This window comes from Aspergillus thermomutatus (genome assembly GCF_002237265.1).
Source record: "Aspergillus thermomutatus strain HMR AF 39 chromosome Unknown NODE_3, whole genome shotgun sequence".
NCBI classification, from domain to species: domain Eukaryota; kingdom Fungi; phylum Ascomycota; class Eurotiomycetes; order Eurotiales; family Aspergillaceae; genus Aspergillus; species Aspergillus thermomutatus.
The window spans coordinates 255,649-272,185 of record NW_020798051.1 but is presented as its reverse complement, the minus strand read 5'-3'; the positions used below and the strand labels follow the sequence as shown (position 1 = coordinate 272,185).

Genomic DNA, 16,537 nt, shown 5'->3' with positions numbered 1-16,537 from the left:
CCCGAGAACCCCTCCGCCATACCATCCACAAAGTTCTTCCCCCCAACCGTAGCCCCGGACTTCCAATCCTGCACCCCCCCGTAGTCCTTGGGCTGTTCGCCATACAGGCGCGGGACCTGCCGGAATCCCTCCGCCGCCGCGTGCGGAATATCCACAACGACACCCTTGGTGTACGTCCCTAGGAACTGTCCGAAGCTCTTCGCAAATTGCCCTGCCATGGCCCCCGCGGTGGCAACGGGGTGGCGCTCCTCGCCATCGGAGGAGACATTGGTCCTACTGCGGGCGAGTTCCTTGTACGGTTTGTAGAACATGTTCGCGGTGGATTTGAGCATGTCAGTGCCGGTGCCTGCTGCTGCGGAGAAGACGCCAGTAACGGGATCCCAGCGGCGGTTCTCGATGATGATCGGTTTGATGTCGTAACTGGCCAGTCAGTGTTGCGACGCAACTCGGAGAGGCAGACTCACCAGCGGAGATTCTTTGGATCAATCTTCAGGTGGTCGATGAGGATCTGCACCGCTTTCCTGGATAATCGAACCTCGCGCTTGTACTTTACGTATTTCCACACGGAAACCTGGTCTGGGAATACCTGGCACTTCATCCGCTCCTGCGGCAGATGACGGTAGAAGGACTGTACGGCGGCAGTGACGCCCGACTCGTACTGCATCTTGGCGGCAATTTCACGCGCAGCAGCAACGGTTTGTGGCCTCAGACAGAACCGAATAGCGTCGGCCAGATTCTGAACGCTAAGTGTGGCGTGCGGAATGGGAGATGGGCCTGCTCCAGCCCTTGCAATCATGCTGCCCCAGAATTGTTGACTAAATAGTGAGCCCGTGCCCAAGACGAAGAAAAAGGCGAACTCACTCTCCAAAAAAAGGTACGACGACCGTTGGCTTCCCGTTGGCAAGTCCACAGGCGGTCGTCCCAGCACCTCCATGGTAGACAACCGCCGAAACGTGCTGGAAGAGCCATTCGTGGGGACAGTCGCCTATGAAGTAGATGTTGGGGTTCCCGTCTCCAGCCAACTTGCTCCAACCTCGTGAGACGATGGCACGAACACCGGACTCAGCCACTGCCTGCAATACGGTATGAGACAGGCGTTGCGGATCGTCCACAACGATGCTTCCAAAGCCGATGTAGACAGGTGGTGGGCCTGAAGCAAGGAATTGCCGTAGATCTGGTGGCGGTTGGTATGATGGCGGTTGCCGGAAGAAGAAGCCACACACATCTGTAGTTATGAGTATATTTGTGTAGACTGCAATAGAGTACTAACCTATATGTTCAGACCAGTCTCTTGGTTTCGGTACCAGAGCTGGAGACCAGCAGTAGGTGAAAGGGATTTTGAGCGTCTCTGCCAGACTTGGCCCCTCGGCCATGGGAATGGGATCCAGGTCAATACTGGCTCGCCATCGATTGATCACGTCACCTAACCTAGTCCCTGTCAGCTATATGGACTGCATGCAGACAGGAAATCAATACCCCTGCCATGTCAACCACTCCACCACACCATACGAAACCCAATGCGCCGTCCGGGGACTCATATCTGACGGCCGCAGATTCGCCAATGGGTGGGGAAAAGCAGTCGTGCTACTCCACGGCATGGTAAACATCAGATGCACCGGGATCTGCAACGCCTGCGCACAATGCACATGCGCGAAGCTGGGCGGATTCGCAATAATCGCATCCGCTACAAAGGGGACCTTGGTGAGCGGATCATCGTCGATGCACGAACGCCAGCACCCGTCAAGCATCGTCGCAACCATGGCTCGCTTTTTCTGGATCTCGCCGCCGCGGAGGCTGTCCATCTGCGGTAGGAGGCCGGGATTCTTCACCATAAAGGCCATAAGTTCCGCTGGATCACCGCCGATAGGGTAGAACTCGAGCCCGGAGGACCTCACAAAATCTGCGAAAACATCATGTGTGGCTAGACGGACGCGATGACCGTGCTTTTGCAGTTCGGTACCTAGGGCAATAAAGGGCTGGACGTCGCCGCGGCTGCCAACAATCTGGATGACTATATTGAGGAGGATGTTGCATTCGATGGGTTTTAGTTGATGATCTTGTTGCTGCTGTTGGAGCTCTTGCTGATATTCGGGAGGTGGGTTGTGGATGTCTTCCTGTTGCAGCTCGATGATCTGAGCGAGCGTGCGGGCAATTCTCGAGTTCAAATGAACGTCAATCCTTCCATCGGCTGGTCCAATTAGCGATATACTACTGGATATCGTCGTTCACTTACCTCGAACAGCAGCCGACTCCGCAACGAGTTCACCATCCACGGTTGAATACGGTGGAGGTCCATCGCTCTCAGAGGGTTGCGCACGTGTCTCTGGTCTTCCCATGGTTCTGCGTTTACTGCCAGAAGAGAATGGAAAAGAGACAAGTAAGACGGACGAGATATCGTCGTAAGTCATCAGGCAGATGAATAATTATAGCCGGCTGCTGCATGTCGATGCCTCTCCGTATCCGTATTGCTTGCCTCTTCAGGCCAACGACAGTGGAGTCAGATTTGCCACTAGAAATGCAATACTTTCGGATGAAGGAAGTTGATTGGTTAAGTAGGGAGTATTCGACCTCAATACCTTAACCTTATCTGAAAACTTTCCCGTTTTTATGGATCGACGGCAATAGTTCGAGCAACCTCGTATAATCGTATTCGTAGAGCGCACATGCCACCTCGTTAGGAGATGGGAAGACTTGACTTACTAATGACCAGCATCTGCTCTTGATTATAAATTCAGTGTAGCGGATTCATTAATGACGCCTTTTTTATGCCTCCCCAGATGAGACTCGAAGCGATCTTGATGATATAGAATGATTCCATCATATCTTCGAGTGAGAAATCCAGTTTGAATACATGTATCATGGCCAGGAAGAACCAGGAACAAAATAAGCCTCAGGAAGGGGAGCATTGATTGACTCCAAGAGCGCACAAGCGCCTTCAAATTCGTCCGCCAGAATACGCTCACAGAAGACGTCACCGCTAATCCTAAATTTACACCAGGCCAGCTCATGGTTGCGGCTGTTCCCCCAATCCCACGTGTCATCTTTGAGCCGGAGTCGGAAGTATTTCGACAGCATGTATCGCACAAACTGAAAGTCGGGAGGAGGCGTCCCACAGTCGGGCCAATAGCAATTTGGCTGGCCAGAGAACCATTTCATCTCGTGGAGTAAGGGCCGAAGATTGCGGGACGCATAGTCGAGTCCGGGCAAGTTAGCCCTGTCGACCACAGGACGCTCGAGACCAGGACGTGCAAGTACAAACGTCTCGACTGCATCTTCCACATTCTCTGGCATGATAATCTCCTCGAGGCTAAGCACGTCGAAAAAGATAACGGTGACAGTACGGCGACGTCCAGACATCTCTTTGGGTGTTGGTTCATTTCTCCTCAGGTGATACTCGCTTCCATCCTCATTTCGGATTATGTTTTCGAGCGTCGCACTATGCGCAACGAACACAAACTGCATGAGCTGATGGAAGAGCGCCTGTGCATGGCTTCTTTCGAGGACAGCAGGGTCATACTGCTGTGCCCCGTACCGCTCATACAGATTTGCGCCTTCCAATGTATTCACCACCTTGGCCTTTCTCTTGCTCTCCTGCACGAAGATGTCCGCCAGAGGCTGGAATATATGCCCGTGCTGTTGGAATTCCTCAAATTTGAATATGGGATACTGGAGCAGATAGCGCTTCTCAGCCGGTGTGAAAGGGTCATCGCCATAATCATCATGTTCATCCTCCCCATTTTCCATATTTCTCCGGAATTTGGCCAGGAAACCCCGAAGACCGCAAGTGCTTGCCAGAGTTAAAGGCTCCTGGTACGCACGATACAGCGCAGCGCCGGAAAGAAAGCCTCGATACAAGGCGACGTGCAAGCGCTCCTTCCACACCATCCATGCTTTGATCCTGTCTTCTGGCTCGAGACTTTCGATGCATTCATACCAATATGGGTTACTGTTCTTCTTGGCAAGCCGTTCAAGACACTCGACCAAATGCCGGAAATCGAACAGAACTTTGAGCTCATCCAGTGTTGGCTTGCGGACCTCTCCACTCAGCTCGCCCAGTGGGAATGGAGATGGTGGGAGATCTCCCTTTAGAATCGCTTGCTTTGCAATCTCTGTCGCTCTCACCTACAAGTTCATCGTTCGTTAGCGAGGACCGGTTTACTCCAGCACGAGCGGAGAGAATGAGAAAAGCACTGACTGCCATCAACGCGTCCGTGAACTCTACGATCTCAAATTGGCCGATCTGCCATAGAATTGACCCTGTATGGGACTTCCATGCTGAGTAAAATAATTTGCAAGTCAAGATCGCGTCGCGTAGCTGAGCAAAGCTCTCGCAGCTTGCAAGAATGAGGCCGATGATCTCGCAGGGGAGAGAGCTTATCGACTTCATTGTCTGAGGTCTCCTCAGATGCGAATCTTGGTCTTGTTAAGGAGACAAAACGATGCTTGCAGTGATGACAGAGGGAGATGAAAGTGGGATAATTGTGTTGGGGCAAGTCTGCGAGATGTTGCACTCCGCTCATATTCACTAGCTTTTATGTTAGGGTCACTCTCTTACAAAGTCCTTATATTGTGAGCGTGGACAAAGTTGTAGCTGCTTTTACCATCCTATAATTATTGTCTATATAAATTATATCTGCCCTTGCCTTAAAAGCTGTGTAGCTGAGCGTGCAGATGATGAGAATAATCTGTGATGTTGATAACCGTATTGAGGGCGCCTTGATAGAGCTTATGGAGGTATCGCGTTCCCTGGATACTCATGAAGGAATGCTTCTTATTAGTCATCAATGGATAGGGTAACTATATCTGGTCTTAAGACTATTCCTTACTTTTATTCTCTATAGTTTCCTTGGAAGAGCGGTAGACAAGGGACTAAATATTATCACTTTCGATTTTGGGTACGCAAGCAATTGTCAACTATATTCTACTGAGCTAAAAAAGGTGTCTTGACAACTGAGTGTAACATAGTAGTTCCTAGGTGTAGGTATGATCTCTTACTGCTCATCCATGATGTGGTACGAGAAAGTCCAGTGATAAAGCCCTAGAGACCTTGAAGTAAAACAAACAACAGGCATAATCTGGGAAATGTTCAAACATAGGAACAAAACGATATATAGCGTCATTTGATGCGTACCTTGGTTAATTTCGCGACCACCTTCTTGGAGGCTGGGCCTGTCCAGAAGGTTCTCGTCTGGCATCATTGACGGTATCCGGTCCTCTGCGAACATCCTTGTGTTTTCAGTTAATGTGCGTCTTGAGCGTATCGCGTCTCATGACGGATGGTTATTGTAAACAAAGTCCTGACCGCAATCTGGGTCAGAGCAGGGACTGATTCGTGGCCGATCCCTGTCATGTACACCTTTAGCAGTCAGTATCTGTTCCTGCAGCCTTCTGGCTGCGGCGAAGGAACCAGGCCAGACCTCCTTGTCCTTCTCTCCGATACTATTGATCGGTATGTCCATGCTCACCACTTGAAGATAATGTCCCCTGGCATGCCCCGGCATGTAAGCCTGGGTTATACGTCGAGAAATAAGGAGCTGCAGAGCTTGTTATCCGCGCGTCAAAGATCCAGCAGAGCAACAGCAAGTCCATAGTCAATACCACTTGAAGTCAACGCACCGCTGGCCGCATCCAGGACCTCCCTGATCTCCTCGCGCGTCATGTCCTGCAACCCGATATTTAGAGAATCACCTGGCCTGGCTCCTAGGCACTTGCATTTGCGAGACCGTTCGTTCCGTTTCTGAGTAAGAATCTGCTGGCTCTGGTCATCCTCGCGTAGGTTTATCTTCGAAAATAGCTCCTTTAGGTTCAGTGCACTCTTCAGATTTTAGAGAGCTTTTCCAGCTTTCGAACCAGCCTTTTCCCCTGCCATCATAAGGCTGATCCAAAGAACAATACTCAATTTCCGTCTTGGTAAGTTCAGGCAAACCGCATTCAGAAAATGTCGCTTTCCAGAAAACTGTGAAAAGCTTCCTTATGAGATCTGAAGGCTCTGTAGCTTGGAAGAGCTGTTGAAAGCACTCGAACTTTGGAATTCTAGTTTCTGCTCTTCTGGTAAGAAGACGACAAGAAGACAAGCTATGGAAGAACTTACCCTAAGTGTAATTTGAAACGAGTCCATGCTGCTATCGTATAGACTGTGTCTTTCTTTGCTGTGCTTAAATGTCAGGAAATGAGTGCAGCAGATGAGGAAGTGAGCATGCAACAGTGGTCAGAGAGAGTGATAGAAGAGGTAAAAAGGGGTGGGAAAGGAGACAAGAGTAGTGGATAGTCACAAATAAACTGAACAGTGAATATGGCAGGTGACCTTGTGCTGGAAGTCAGGATACATTCACAGAAAGCTATAAAAGTCTAGAAAGGGACTATGCTGGGCTTAATGAGCTATTCACCAGCAGCTGGTATGTGATAAAATTCTCTACACATTGTTCAAAGCCCATTCTCTGATCTAAGATAATATCATCGCGCTTCCCTTTCAGAGTGGTACTTTGATTGTCCTCTTGGGATACATAAGGGTTTCTTCGGGGCAAGTAACCTTTGTCATATGCACCGTCGTATGCAACTAAGCGACCAGACTGAAAGGACCGCCCAACGGCCTCAAGCTCCAGCAAACTCGACTGGCCTCATGCAGGATGTGCCTAGATCTCCTTCCTCCTAATGCCAGTTTCTACCGAAGGCCAGTGATCGAGTTGGATTGTCCAATATGTCCGGAATTCTTTGGCCTTTTCACCCTCCAGGCCCCATGCCGCGATGACCTCTTCTCCGAGGTTATATTTCCACTCAGTGCAGATCGCTAAACCAGCCTCTCCTGTCTCTGAATGTTGGAAGAATATCAAGCATTCCCAGTCTTCTTGTGTTGGTGTTTCACCACGGAACCTGAACTCAAGATATCTCAGCCGTGGCATTCTCCGCGCAGCCTTGCCCATTGCTGAGTAGAGCTTGTCAACTTCGTCACTTCTAATCAGTCCTCGTGTGTTAAAACCCATTTCTTCGTAATCCCATCCACTGTCAAAATCTTCCATTTCCATAAATGCCTTTTTGTCGGGATCATTATCGAGAATCCATTTCCCTGATTGAGTCAGCGTGACGTGAAGCAGTACCTCCATGCCGTCAGAACATACCGTCTGCTGTATATGGGGGCGTGTCGGTTATTTCAATGACCTCCAGCACCGGCCAGTGGAGTGTATCAGAGATGACACTATCTTCCTCGGGTGATGCCCAAAATAGTTCACTGTTGACCCGAACATTGTTCAGACGAAGAACTCTCAGTCGCATGGAGAGTGTTCGAAACGCAATGGAGAGTTTATCCAGCCCCCTGACCGACAGATAATTGGCTGCATCCTGGACTGGCGTCCATGACATTTCGCGTTCCGGTGCAATCTCATATTCGAACTCCTCGACGGAAAGCGGCACTAGAGAAAGACAATGAACAAGTTCTAGTTGAGAGGAGGTCGTCAGTATCCCTCAAGCACAGTTATAATAGTCATTGAGAAGGGAATATACGAACGTCGTCTTTCCGCACGGAGGGCACGGAGTGCAAATGGTAGTATGAAGACACTTTCTCCGGCTGAAACATGGCGAACGTTGGGTAATCGGCTCAGAAGCTGAAAGAATGCCGAAGGCCGCATGTTGGTCATGCAAGGTTCAAGACTGAGTGATCTGACGTTGCGTAGTATAGGATATGCTGAAGCGTCTTGTGTCGTGAGATGCACTAGGTGGACTATCAAGTCCATCCGCCAAAGTTCTTCAACAGTGGCGTCCTCAACATCCCAATTCCATTCTGATAGGGACAACTTCGGAGGACATTCCAAATGCTCCACAGTAAGAAATAGCTCAACCATCGAATCGTCGCATTCTGACTCCCATCGGCCTAAGATGCGGAAGATACCCGCGAATGCCTGACGATATAAACTGGGATATTGGTAAGGGAGAACACAAGCCAGCGCCTTGGGATAGTCTTTCATCCCTTCGCGAAGCCTCTCTGCGAGCGCAAAATTGACATATGGCTCCCAGAGAATCCGTCTCACCCATTTAATTCTCGCGATCCGATGTGGCTTGTCAGAAGTGTATTCCTCTAGCCTTTCCAGGGCGTCCGGCTTGAGTATGACAATCTGCTTCCATATCATCGGCTCGAGAATTGCTTGCCATCTGCGTGAAACAACTGTATATGTTGCGAGACTTCCGGACTCCCATCCATCCGGTAAATCCTTGACAGCATTTGGGGCCTGGTTTTCGTCATAGAGATGATGGAGGACTATGGTTAGAAGCTCTGTGGGAAGCGCGTCCATTATCTGACAGAATCTGATTCGGATGCAGGATATCTGAATTTGTTTTGAGTGATTTGCGAAGTGGAAAAAAGAACAAACACAAGAACCACCTCAGGTTGGGACACGCGCAGTCACATGACACATGCTGTTTGCTAAGGTAGAGGTAAGATGTGCTCATTTCTCACTTCTGAGTAGTAAATGAGAATTGTCTGAGTGACTTGAGAAATGCATTCCTTTCGCTCAAGAGGCTCATGTCATGCGGATATTCAGCGGCGTTCTCAACAGCTAAGACTTTTGTTGAAACAGCAAGATCGGAGATGATCTTGACTTTGATTGAGATGAATTAAGTCCCTTCCCGTGCTAAGAACTGACATTGAAGTTAATTACAAAGTGGATTTCATTAGGAGCTATCAGCTAACATTCAATTGCAGCACGTAGGGTACCAGTTCCATAGACATCAATCCAGGAATACAAGATGCCCATTCTGGTTAGTGATCCGCTCATCCAATCTCACCCATGCCCTCTTCCAGTGGCCGTTTCCATCCGCCAGCTCAGCATCAAGTACTCTTCCACCTTCAGCAAGATGCACATTTCTCGCCGACGCTCCAAAATTACCGCCACGCGCCCATACAAAAGAGCCAAAGTTGTTCGAGAGTACAGAGTTCAATGAGATACTCGAACGATGCAGTTCTCCTGAGACGGAACGGCATCTAGCCGTCAGCTCCAAGTGGTGCTCGAGGCTAATCTCCGTTGACGAGGCGGAAAAGTTGCCTCGGAAAGAGGGCTGTGCAGGAGGATGTTGCTGATGATGAGCCCGACCGTCATCACTGTCCGATGACGAAGAGGAGGACGAGGATCGGCGACCATGGCCCCATTTGCCCTCTTTCTTCTCCTTCTTTTTCTTGTGTTTCTTGATCGCGTCCTCGGCGAGAGACCCAGTTATCGCTCCTCCAATGGTCCCCAGGACGCCGTGATGGACCTGATGACCGGCGTAGGCGCCTGCAGCGCCTCCAGCAACCGCTCCCATGAAGCCTCTTTCATCCTTCTGATCCTTCTGATCCTGTGGATACGGCGGCTGGGTGGGCGGACGCTCAGGATAGGTGTCAAGCGTAGGGTATGGGGGATGCGGCTGTTGTGAGCCATAGTAGTGCTGGGTGTAAGGCGGAGGTCCAGAGTTGCTATACTCATTGTCGTACTGCTGTGGTTTTGTCTGCGAAGAAAATCCCGGAGTCATACCTTCTAAAGGCTGAGACGGATATACGTTCTGAGGACGCCCGTAGCTGGTTGTCGGCGGGGGCGGGGCACCATAATTGTAAGGACGATTGTCTACCACTGGTGAGTAGGACATTTCGGGTCCTGGAGTGACAGTCGAGGATGGAGGGGTCCATGGTCGATTGCTGGTGTTGTCGCTGAATGGGGTATCTGGCTTTGGGCCGCCAATATGGCCTGGATTATAGTACTCTTGCGCGGACATCGTTGCGCGAAACAGACTGGGCTGATAAACGAGAAAACAAGCGTAAATAATCTGCTTCCTTCAGAGATAAGTAAGTAGATATCAATGTATATTGAACGGACTCCGATAGATAAAAATCTTGGGGGATGAGAATGTTTGGTACGTTGGGAAGATGAGGAGAACAAGATCCTTTTTAGGTAAACAAATGGGGCTGCTGCCTTGGCCTCATCTTATCGGAAGTGTGGCAGTGCAGCCCCACCTTGTAACCCAATTGCACTGCCACAGTGGGGTTTCCGTCAGCCTTATGAGTACTCCGTATGGCTTGATCCTTCCTATGGATCAGTCTCCTCGTTCAGTAGCTATGGAGAATGAGCTATCAATGCAAACTTATGCTTGGGAATGATCAAAACTAGTAGATATAAAGTGGATTGCCCCGTCGACATTGCCCATTCTTGTACTGAGCTTCCGAGACATCTCCTCCGCCTGAACCTTGGAACGACTCCCATTACTCCACTAATCCCACTCCTCATACCCCTGGCCAGCTTTGAAAGGTCAGTGGTACCCTCTCAATGCATCAGGTCCAAGAAGACAGCACATACTGTAAGCAGGAACTTGCACAGTTCCTCCCAGTTCTTCTGCACATAGAGATCGTGCGCTTTCTGAAATTTTCCTCTGGGAATATATATTTCGTGTCGCTTGCCAGACGTCGGGTTGTAGAACACCATCTTGTTCGGCTCAACAGTTTTCGTACAGCTAGCTGGAGCCTCAGCTGTCGCGGTATTGTCGCCTTCTGGCTTTTGGCTTGTCGTGGCTGGTGTTCTGTCTGCCATTATCGTGTACGACTACGTTCGGAGTGTGCGGTGCGGCTGGAAGTGGGCTCTGGGAGAAGATCAATGTAGTAGAGAGGACTGGAGAAAATATCGCGAGCGGGGTATCTCTAGGCCGTGATCACGATTATGAAGCTTGGTCATGTCAACCTTCCTTACCGCTTGCGGTAAGGGATTTGTTGGACAGATCCTCAAGGAATTCTGATTTGACCGATCAAATCACTGGATTGCTATCATGGTACTCCGTACAACCCACTGATTTGCCGCTGGTGGCAGAGATTCTACAGTTTCATTTCCGATATCGCGTTTCGTTTACTATATATGCTAGATTAGAACGGTAGATTAGAAGAATCAGACCTTCAATCCTATTCATTTCGAATACCTGCGTTTACCACGGTACGTGGATCTTGACGATTTGATCAATGATCAGAGGACTGTCCGCTTTGCTCCAGCCTCCTGATTGGCTCGCTCAACGGCTCTCTCGATAGCCGCCTTCACGCTTTCTCTCGTCTTCTTGACCTTCTCAAACTTTGCCTCGATCTTTGGATCTGCCTCCCAATTGGCTGGGCGCTTACTCGATATGATATATGGACAGTCAATGAAGGGATGGAAATCACCGCAGATGCACTTGCGCTGCTGATTTGAACGATTCGATTGGTCGGATTGGCCTTGAAAGGTTGCAAAACTCGATTGCTTCTCATCGTCTGATTCAAGCTCCCATCGGCGTTGGAAGGCGTTTATCTCTTCCAAGATGCTTCGAGGACTACCTGGATGGAGCTCCGCATCCCTAATCTTCGCGTACGTTGGCAGAAGCGGGGCAATCGCAAGGATGAACTTCCGGGTAGCCGCGAATCCGGAGGTAAAGTGACTCAGTTCAGCGTCCTCACATTCACCAATTACATTTTCCCATTCGCTGAGCCATTCCTCCACGCTCTCATTGCGCTTCTTCGCGCCCAGCTTGTCGAATCGGTCCCTAAGCTTTGTCGCGCGGGATAGCTCATCCGGCTTAAGCTTATCTCGCAGTTTGATCATCCTCTGCCTCTCCGAGATATCTAACGTCAAGATACGACGGTGGTTCTGGCTGACAGTGTTCTGGATGGCCGTCCAGATCGCCGTCATGCCGTTCCGCTCTCGTTCATATATCCTGTACGACCATTCATATAGCTTGGATTCTTGCTGCCAAGCCCATCGATCATTTGAATCCATCTGATTGAACGGCTTTGCCGGGATAGGCATGGTGGGCTCGACGGGTTCCTCGATGGTGATTGTCTCATCATCTGGATCAACATATTTCCAGACGCCTCTCCGCTTCGCGAGACCTTTGATATACGCGCTCCATGCCCACCAATCATCTGGCTTATCTAGCCTGATTAGGACCTTCGTTGCGGACATGGGATCGATTGGGGTAGCCAGGTATTCCGAAATTTCAGTGGTGCTGAGATACCTTACGAATAGCTTCAGACCTTCCTCAAACGGAAACGATCACAAGGGAGCTTCGACCGATTAGAAGGGGCCGTTGCGCGCAGGGATATCGCTTTTCCGACCAATGGGGAGTAAGCTATCGAGCTGTACTGAAGCCGTTCAGCGACAGGGATCCGGGAGCTGTTGAAATCCGGACTCGTACCTGTCATATAACACGCGCTGACTGACTTTGTATGGTAAGGTATTCGAAATAAATAGGAATGAAACTCTGGTTCTCTAAAATCTGGAAGTTTCTACATATACAGAGTACCTAGTACGGAAACGCGATATCGGAACTTATATGACACTGTAAAATCTCTGCCAATCAGCGGCAAATCAGCAGGTTGACATGGTCCAGTCAGCAGTCTAATTCGTCAAATCACGTCTGAGGAATCCTTTACAGCAAGCGGTAAGGATGGTTTCTAAGGAGTAAGCAGCATGAATAAGCAGAGATATGCCGCGGGGTAATTCACCGCTTGCTGTATATGGCAATATCAGTTGGAGTAACTAGGTATTTTACTCTGGATATAGTACCTCTCTATAGGAGTGTATTATCAAAGTACTAAGAAAGCACTGGTAGCATGAGACTGAATAAATGTCATGTCTTCGTTACTGATGATGGAGATAGCTCCGTAGTCTAACTGTGGAATTATAGAATCAGAAAAGTAAGATCAAGCTCGAGTGCGCATGGGTATAGCCTCGAGGCGTGCTTCACTCGCGCCCTGATTCCCTGACAAAAATGAACTCTGCCGAATAAACAGTATGTCGATCGTCTGAGACCCGACGATATCCCGATGTCGAGCCCAGGAGCGTCAAGAGAGGGTATCAAAACGGGGATAGGAGCATAGCCGTGCGAGAGAAGTTCGATCACTCAGGCACTGGAGTCCATGAGTCTGCGACGGGCTCGGAAAAGATTGCAATGCACTTGGAAAACACCCTTCACTCAAGAAAAGTGGATACCTTCTGTATTAAATCCATGTAGAAGGTGGAGGAAGTTATTTTCATCACACTTCTGGGCACGAGCGTTCGCCAAATTGGCCTGCTCCAAAACTCGTTGGATTTTCACTTGAATCAGTTTCGTCACCATGGCCCGAGGGACCTGCTGGTCGCCGATTGCTACGAGTGGGCCCTTGCTGGCAGTGACTGGAGCATCGTTGTCCCCTCCCAAGTCCATGAAGATATCATCCTCGTCGTCACCTCCCTCGACCGCCTCATCGCCATCCTGGCCCATATCCATATCCTCATCAGCACCTTGCAGGGCAGAAACATCCTTGCCCTGAAGGAAATCGATGTCCGCCTGAGTAACCTTCTCTGGGTGCATAGAAACCCATGTGATCCAGTTGCGCTCAATCAGCGCACGGACTTTTGTGGCCATGAAACCAGCGCGCAGGGTCTTGTTCTTTCGCACAAAGCAGATGCGGAGCATACCGTCCCATTCATCCCAGCTGATGTTCGGTCGGTCGGCCTTGGGCTCAATTCGGACCACACTAGACTCAACTTGTGGAGGGGGTCGAAAGTTATTCTTGCCCACTTTCATAACGTGCGAGATTCGAGAGAAGAACTGTGCGTTGACTGACAGTCGGGAATATAACGAGTCTCCGGGGCGGGCGATCAATCGAAGGGCAAATTCACGCTGAACCATGAGAATGCAGATCTTTGGGGGATTAGGCATGGAGAGGAGCTTGAAGATGAGCGGCGAGGAGATCTGTGGCGGACTCGTTAGCGTACACCACAACACCGGACCATGTGTGAAATATACCTGATAAGGAGTGTTACTGATGCAAATCTGGAAGGGAGGGAGCTTGGAGAGATCCGTCTTGACGAAATCACCCAAAATAACCTGGAGTTTCTTTTCCGCAGGCGTCGCCTGAACTGTTTTGGTAACCTCTGCCGCCATTCGAGGATCCAGTTCGACAGCAATGACCTTTTTCGCTTTCTCGAGAATTCGTGTCGTCAGGATACCCGTACCCGGACCGACTTCGAGAACCGTCTGGCTCGGTTGAATGTTGGCCTTGTCGACGATGGCATCGGCGATTGTTGGGTTTTTCAGGATGTGCTGGCCGATGTCCGTATTGAACTTGAAAATCGCAGAGGCTGCTTTGGAGAGTGGCGCACCACCGGGCTTCTGATACGGAGAATTGGAGGCCGCATTGCGCTTGCCTCGTGCGGCTTTACCCATCGTGATGTCTGTAGGTGAGTTGATATGGACGATGAAAGACGTCGGTCACGTTTCTGAAATTTTTTATCATGAGTTTATCAGATAAGGGCATTGCTAGATCGGGTTAGACGGTTGGCAGGTCATGTGATCTACCACTAACTAGATTCGCTTTGATTGGTCGATGATAATCAGGGCATGATTGGACAATCGACGATATTGTGATGCCTTAGGCAAGAAGCTGCTTACACTTCCAGGAGTCCTCCCTTGCGAAGTTTGTTGTCGCACATTCCTCTTTCTCATCTTCTATCATTATGAAAGAAAGCTTTACGAAAGTCACGGCGAATATTTCGACGTTCTGGACCCAGAGATCTCCTCAACATGGCAGGCGAATGTGTACAACAAGTATCTATCGAGCTGTATCAACAGGAAATGAATGCCATGCTGAGTTGATCCGAAGAAAAGCCGCGCCACGCGACAAGCCTCCAATCACAAGTAGTAGGCTATCGTCCTCCATACTCCGTACAAGGTAGCATTCTCTGAATATGTGAGACTGCGAAGCTTGAAAGGTTCACAGCTTCTCCATTGTGCCATTTCGGCGTGACCATCTATTGAGTCTAGAGCACGAAAGCATTGCTACTGGTCTCAATATGCTACGCGTCTTTTCCAATTCTCAGATTTACGTCTCTGAACATCAAGAGCTCGCTAATCGGCCCGAAATCCCGCCATATGAGTCATGACTTGATCGACGGGGCAAGAAAGCCAAGCATTATCTCGTATTTGGTCTTGGGCTTACTTCAATGACATCTTGATATCGGGGATAACTTCAGATATCGCGGAGAAAAGGCTTCAATACGAGCATTTAGAGTACTCGGTGTCTGTGTTGCCGTCAATGCTTAGAAATCATCATATTGAGGTTGCTGGAGATGGAATCAGAAAGATACACAGTCCAACACCCGGATGTCAAGAGTTGTGGTATAAAAGAATGCTCGATGCATGCCCTTGAGGAATATCGATCGTCAGCCTAGACTCAATTTCCCTCGCGATTGCTTCAGGAAGACTCCAGCGAAAGCAGATATAGACACCAAAGCAGAAGACTTGAAATGGCCGCCCAGCTTCCTCCCTTGCTGAAGGCTTCACTGGAGCAAACGAAAGTCGCCTATCGTCAGCTGGGAAAGAGTGGTCTACGTGTTTCCGTGCCCATTTTCGGTGGCATGAGCATTGGCTCTCCGGAATGGGGATCGTGGATTCTTGACGAGGAGAAGGTGAGTCCCCGGACATTCAAGTTAATCGTGAAATGGACTGACACATTTTTAGGCTCTGCCCTTGCTGAAAGCTGCCTATGACCGAGGTCTTACCACTGTTAGTATCCGTCCGCACTACGTGACGAGCTGTGGCTAAGTTGAAACAGTGAGACACCGCGAACAACTATTCCAACGGCAAGTCGGAAGAAATCATTGGCAAGGCCATCAAACATTACAATCTTCCTCGGCATAAGATCCTCATTCTTACAAAATGCTGGTCACCTGTCAGCGAACACGACAACAAGTATGTCGTCCCGTTCGCCGACGATATGCGCCAGGACAAGGAATACGTCAATCAATTCGGTATATGACTCGGTTTCTGTTAATCACATGTCATACTGACTCTCCAGGCCTTTCCCGCCAAGCGATCTTCAACGCAGTCAATGCCTCGCTGAAACGCCTGGGTACGGACTACATCGATCTCCTCCAAATTCATCGCTTCGATCCCTTCACCCCCATCGAAGAGACCATGGAAGCTCTCCATGACCTCGTACGAAGCGGGAAGGTGCGGTACATCGGCGCGAGCTCGATGCGGACGTATCAGTTTATCATGATGCAGCATTGCGCAGAGAAGCATGGGTGGACTAAGTATGTCTCCATGCAGAATCAGTACAGTCTTCTCTACCGCGAGGAGGAGCGGGAGATGAATCGCTTCTGCAATGAGACGGGCGTTGGACTGATTCCTGTAAGTACCCCGATGGCTATTCTGATGAAAAGGTTGACTCACGAGTTACGTCTCAATAGTGGGCTCCTCTCGACGGTGGTAGACTTGCTCGTCCGCTCTCGAAAGCTCGAGGAACCACTCGCTCGGAGAACAACGACCCGAACGCAGTGACCGAGGCAGATGCAGTGATCATCTCCAGAGTGGAGGAGTTGGCAAAGAAGAAGGGCCGGACAATGGGTCAGGTGGCCTTGTCTTGGGTCAACAAGCGTGTCGCCAGTCCGATTGTGGGCTTCAGCTCTGTTGAGCGAATGGACGAGATGTTACAAGTGAAAGATAAGATCTTGACGGCTGATGAGGAGAGATACTTGGAGGAGCCATATGTGCCTAAGCCGGTTGGTGGTCATGATTAGTT

General features: G+C 49.7%; 6 protein-coding genes across 6 annotated transcripts; 1 reads left to right on the top strand and 5 right to left on the bottom strand.

The window, feature by feature from the left end:
• Positions 1-22: 22 nt before the first annotated feature.
• Positions 23-2,336, bottom strand: CDV56_109654 (putative sterol glucosyltransferase; the record flags this gene model as incomplete). Its single annotated transcript, XM_026763273.1, has 6 exons — positions 23-420; positions 465-815; positions 862-1,225; positions 1,271-1,428; positions 1,477-2,188; positions 2,234-2,336. Coding segments are annotated over 6 exons (2,086 nt in total), but the record flags the coding sequence as incomplete, so codon positions are not given.
• A 520-nt stretch (positions 2,337-2,856) lies between these two features.
• CDV56_109652 (uncharacterized protein) lies at positions 2,857-4,387 on the bottom strand (the record flags this gene model as incomplete). Its single annotated transcript, XM_026763271.1, has 2 exons — positions 2,857-4,122; positions 4,196-4,387. The coding sequence occupies 2 exons, from the start codon at positions 4,385-4,387 to the stop codon at positions 2,857-2,859; spliced, it is 1,458 nt and encodes a 485-aa protein (XP_026618890.1).
• Positions 4,388-6,632: 2,245 nt separating this feature from the next.
• CDV56_109650 (uncharacterized protein) lies at positions 6,633-8,282 on the bottom strand (the record flags this gene model as incomplete). The annotated part of the gene is made up of 3 exons (XM_026763269.1): positions 6,633-7,063; positions 7,116-7,406; positions 7,502-8,282. The coding sequence occupies 3 exons, from the start codon at positions 8,280-8,282 to the stop codon at positions 6,633-6,635; spliced, it is 1,503 nt and encodes a 500-aa protein (XP_026618889.1).
• Positions 8,283-8,718: 436 nt separating this feature from the next.
• On the bottom strand, positions 8,719-10,544 carry CDV56_109648 (putative glutamine-serine-proline rich protein; the record flags this gene model as incomplete). The annotated part of the gene is made up of 2 exons (XM_026763267.1): positions 8,719-9,756; positions 10,314-10,544. The coding sequence occupies 2 exons, from the start codon at positions 10,542-10,544 to the stop codon at positions 8,719-8,721; spliced, it is 1,269 nt and encodes a 422-aa protein (XP_026618888.1).
• Positions 10,545-12,945: 2,401 nt separating this feature from the next.
• Positions 12,946-14,181, bottom strand: CDV56_109643 (dimethyladenosine transferase; the record flags this gene model as incomplete). The annotated part of the gene is made up of 1 exon (XM_026763262.1): positions 12,946-14,181. One exon carries the CDS (start codon positions 14,179-14,181, stop codon positions 12,946-12,948), a length of 1,236 nt encoding a protein of 411 aa, XP_026618887.1.
• Positions 14,182-15,260: 1,079 nt separating this feature from the next.
• On the top strand, positions 15,261-16,535 carry CDV56_109640 (aldo/keto reductase; the record flags this gene model as incomplete). Its single annotated transcript, XM_026763259.1, has 5 exons — positions 15,261-15,422; positions 15,475-15,519; positions 15,602-15,764; positions 15,812-16,146; positions 16,206-16,535. The coding sequence occupies 5 exons, from the start codon at positions 15,261-15,263 to the stop codon at positions 16,533-16,535; spliced, it is 1,035 nt and encodes a 344-aa protein (XP_026618886.1).
• Between the last annotated feature and the right edge of the window lie 2 nt (positions 16,536-16,537).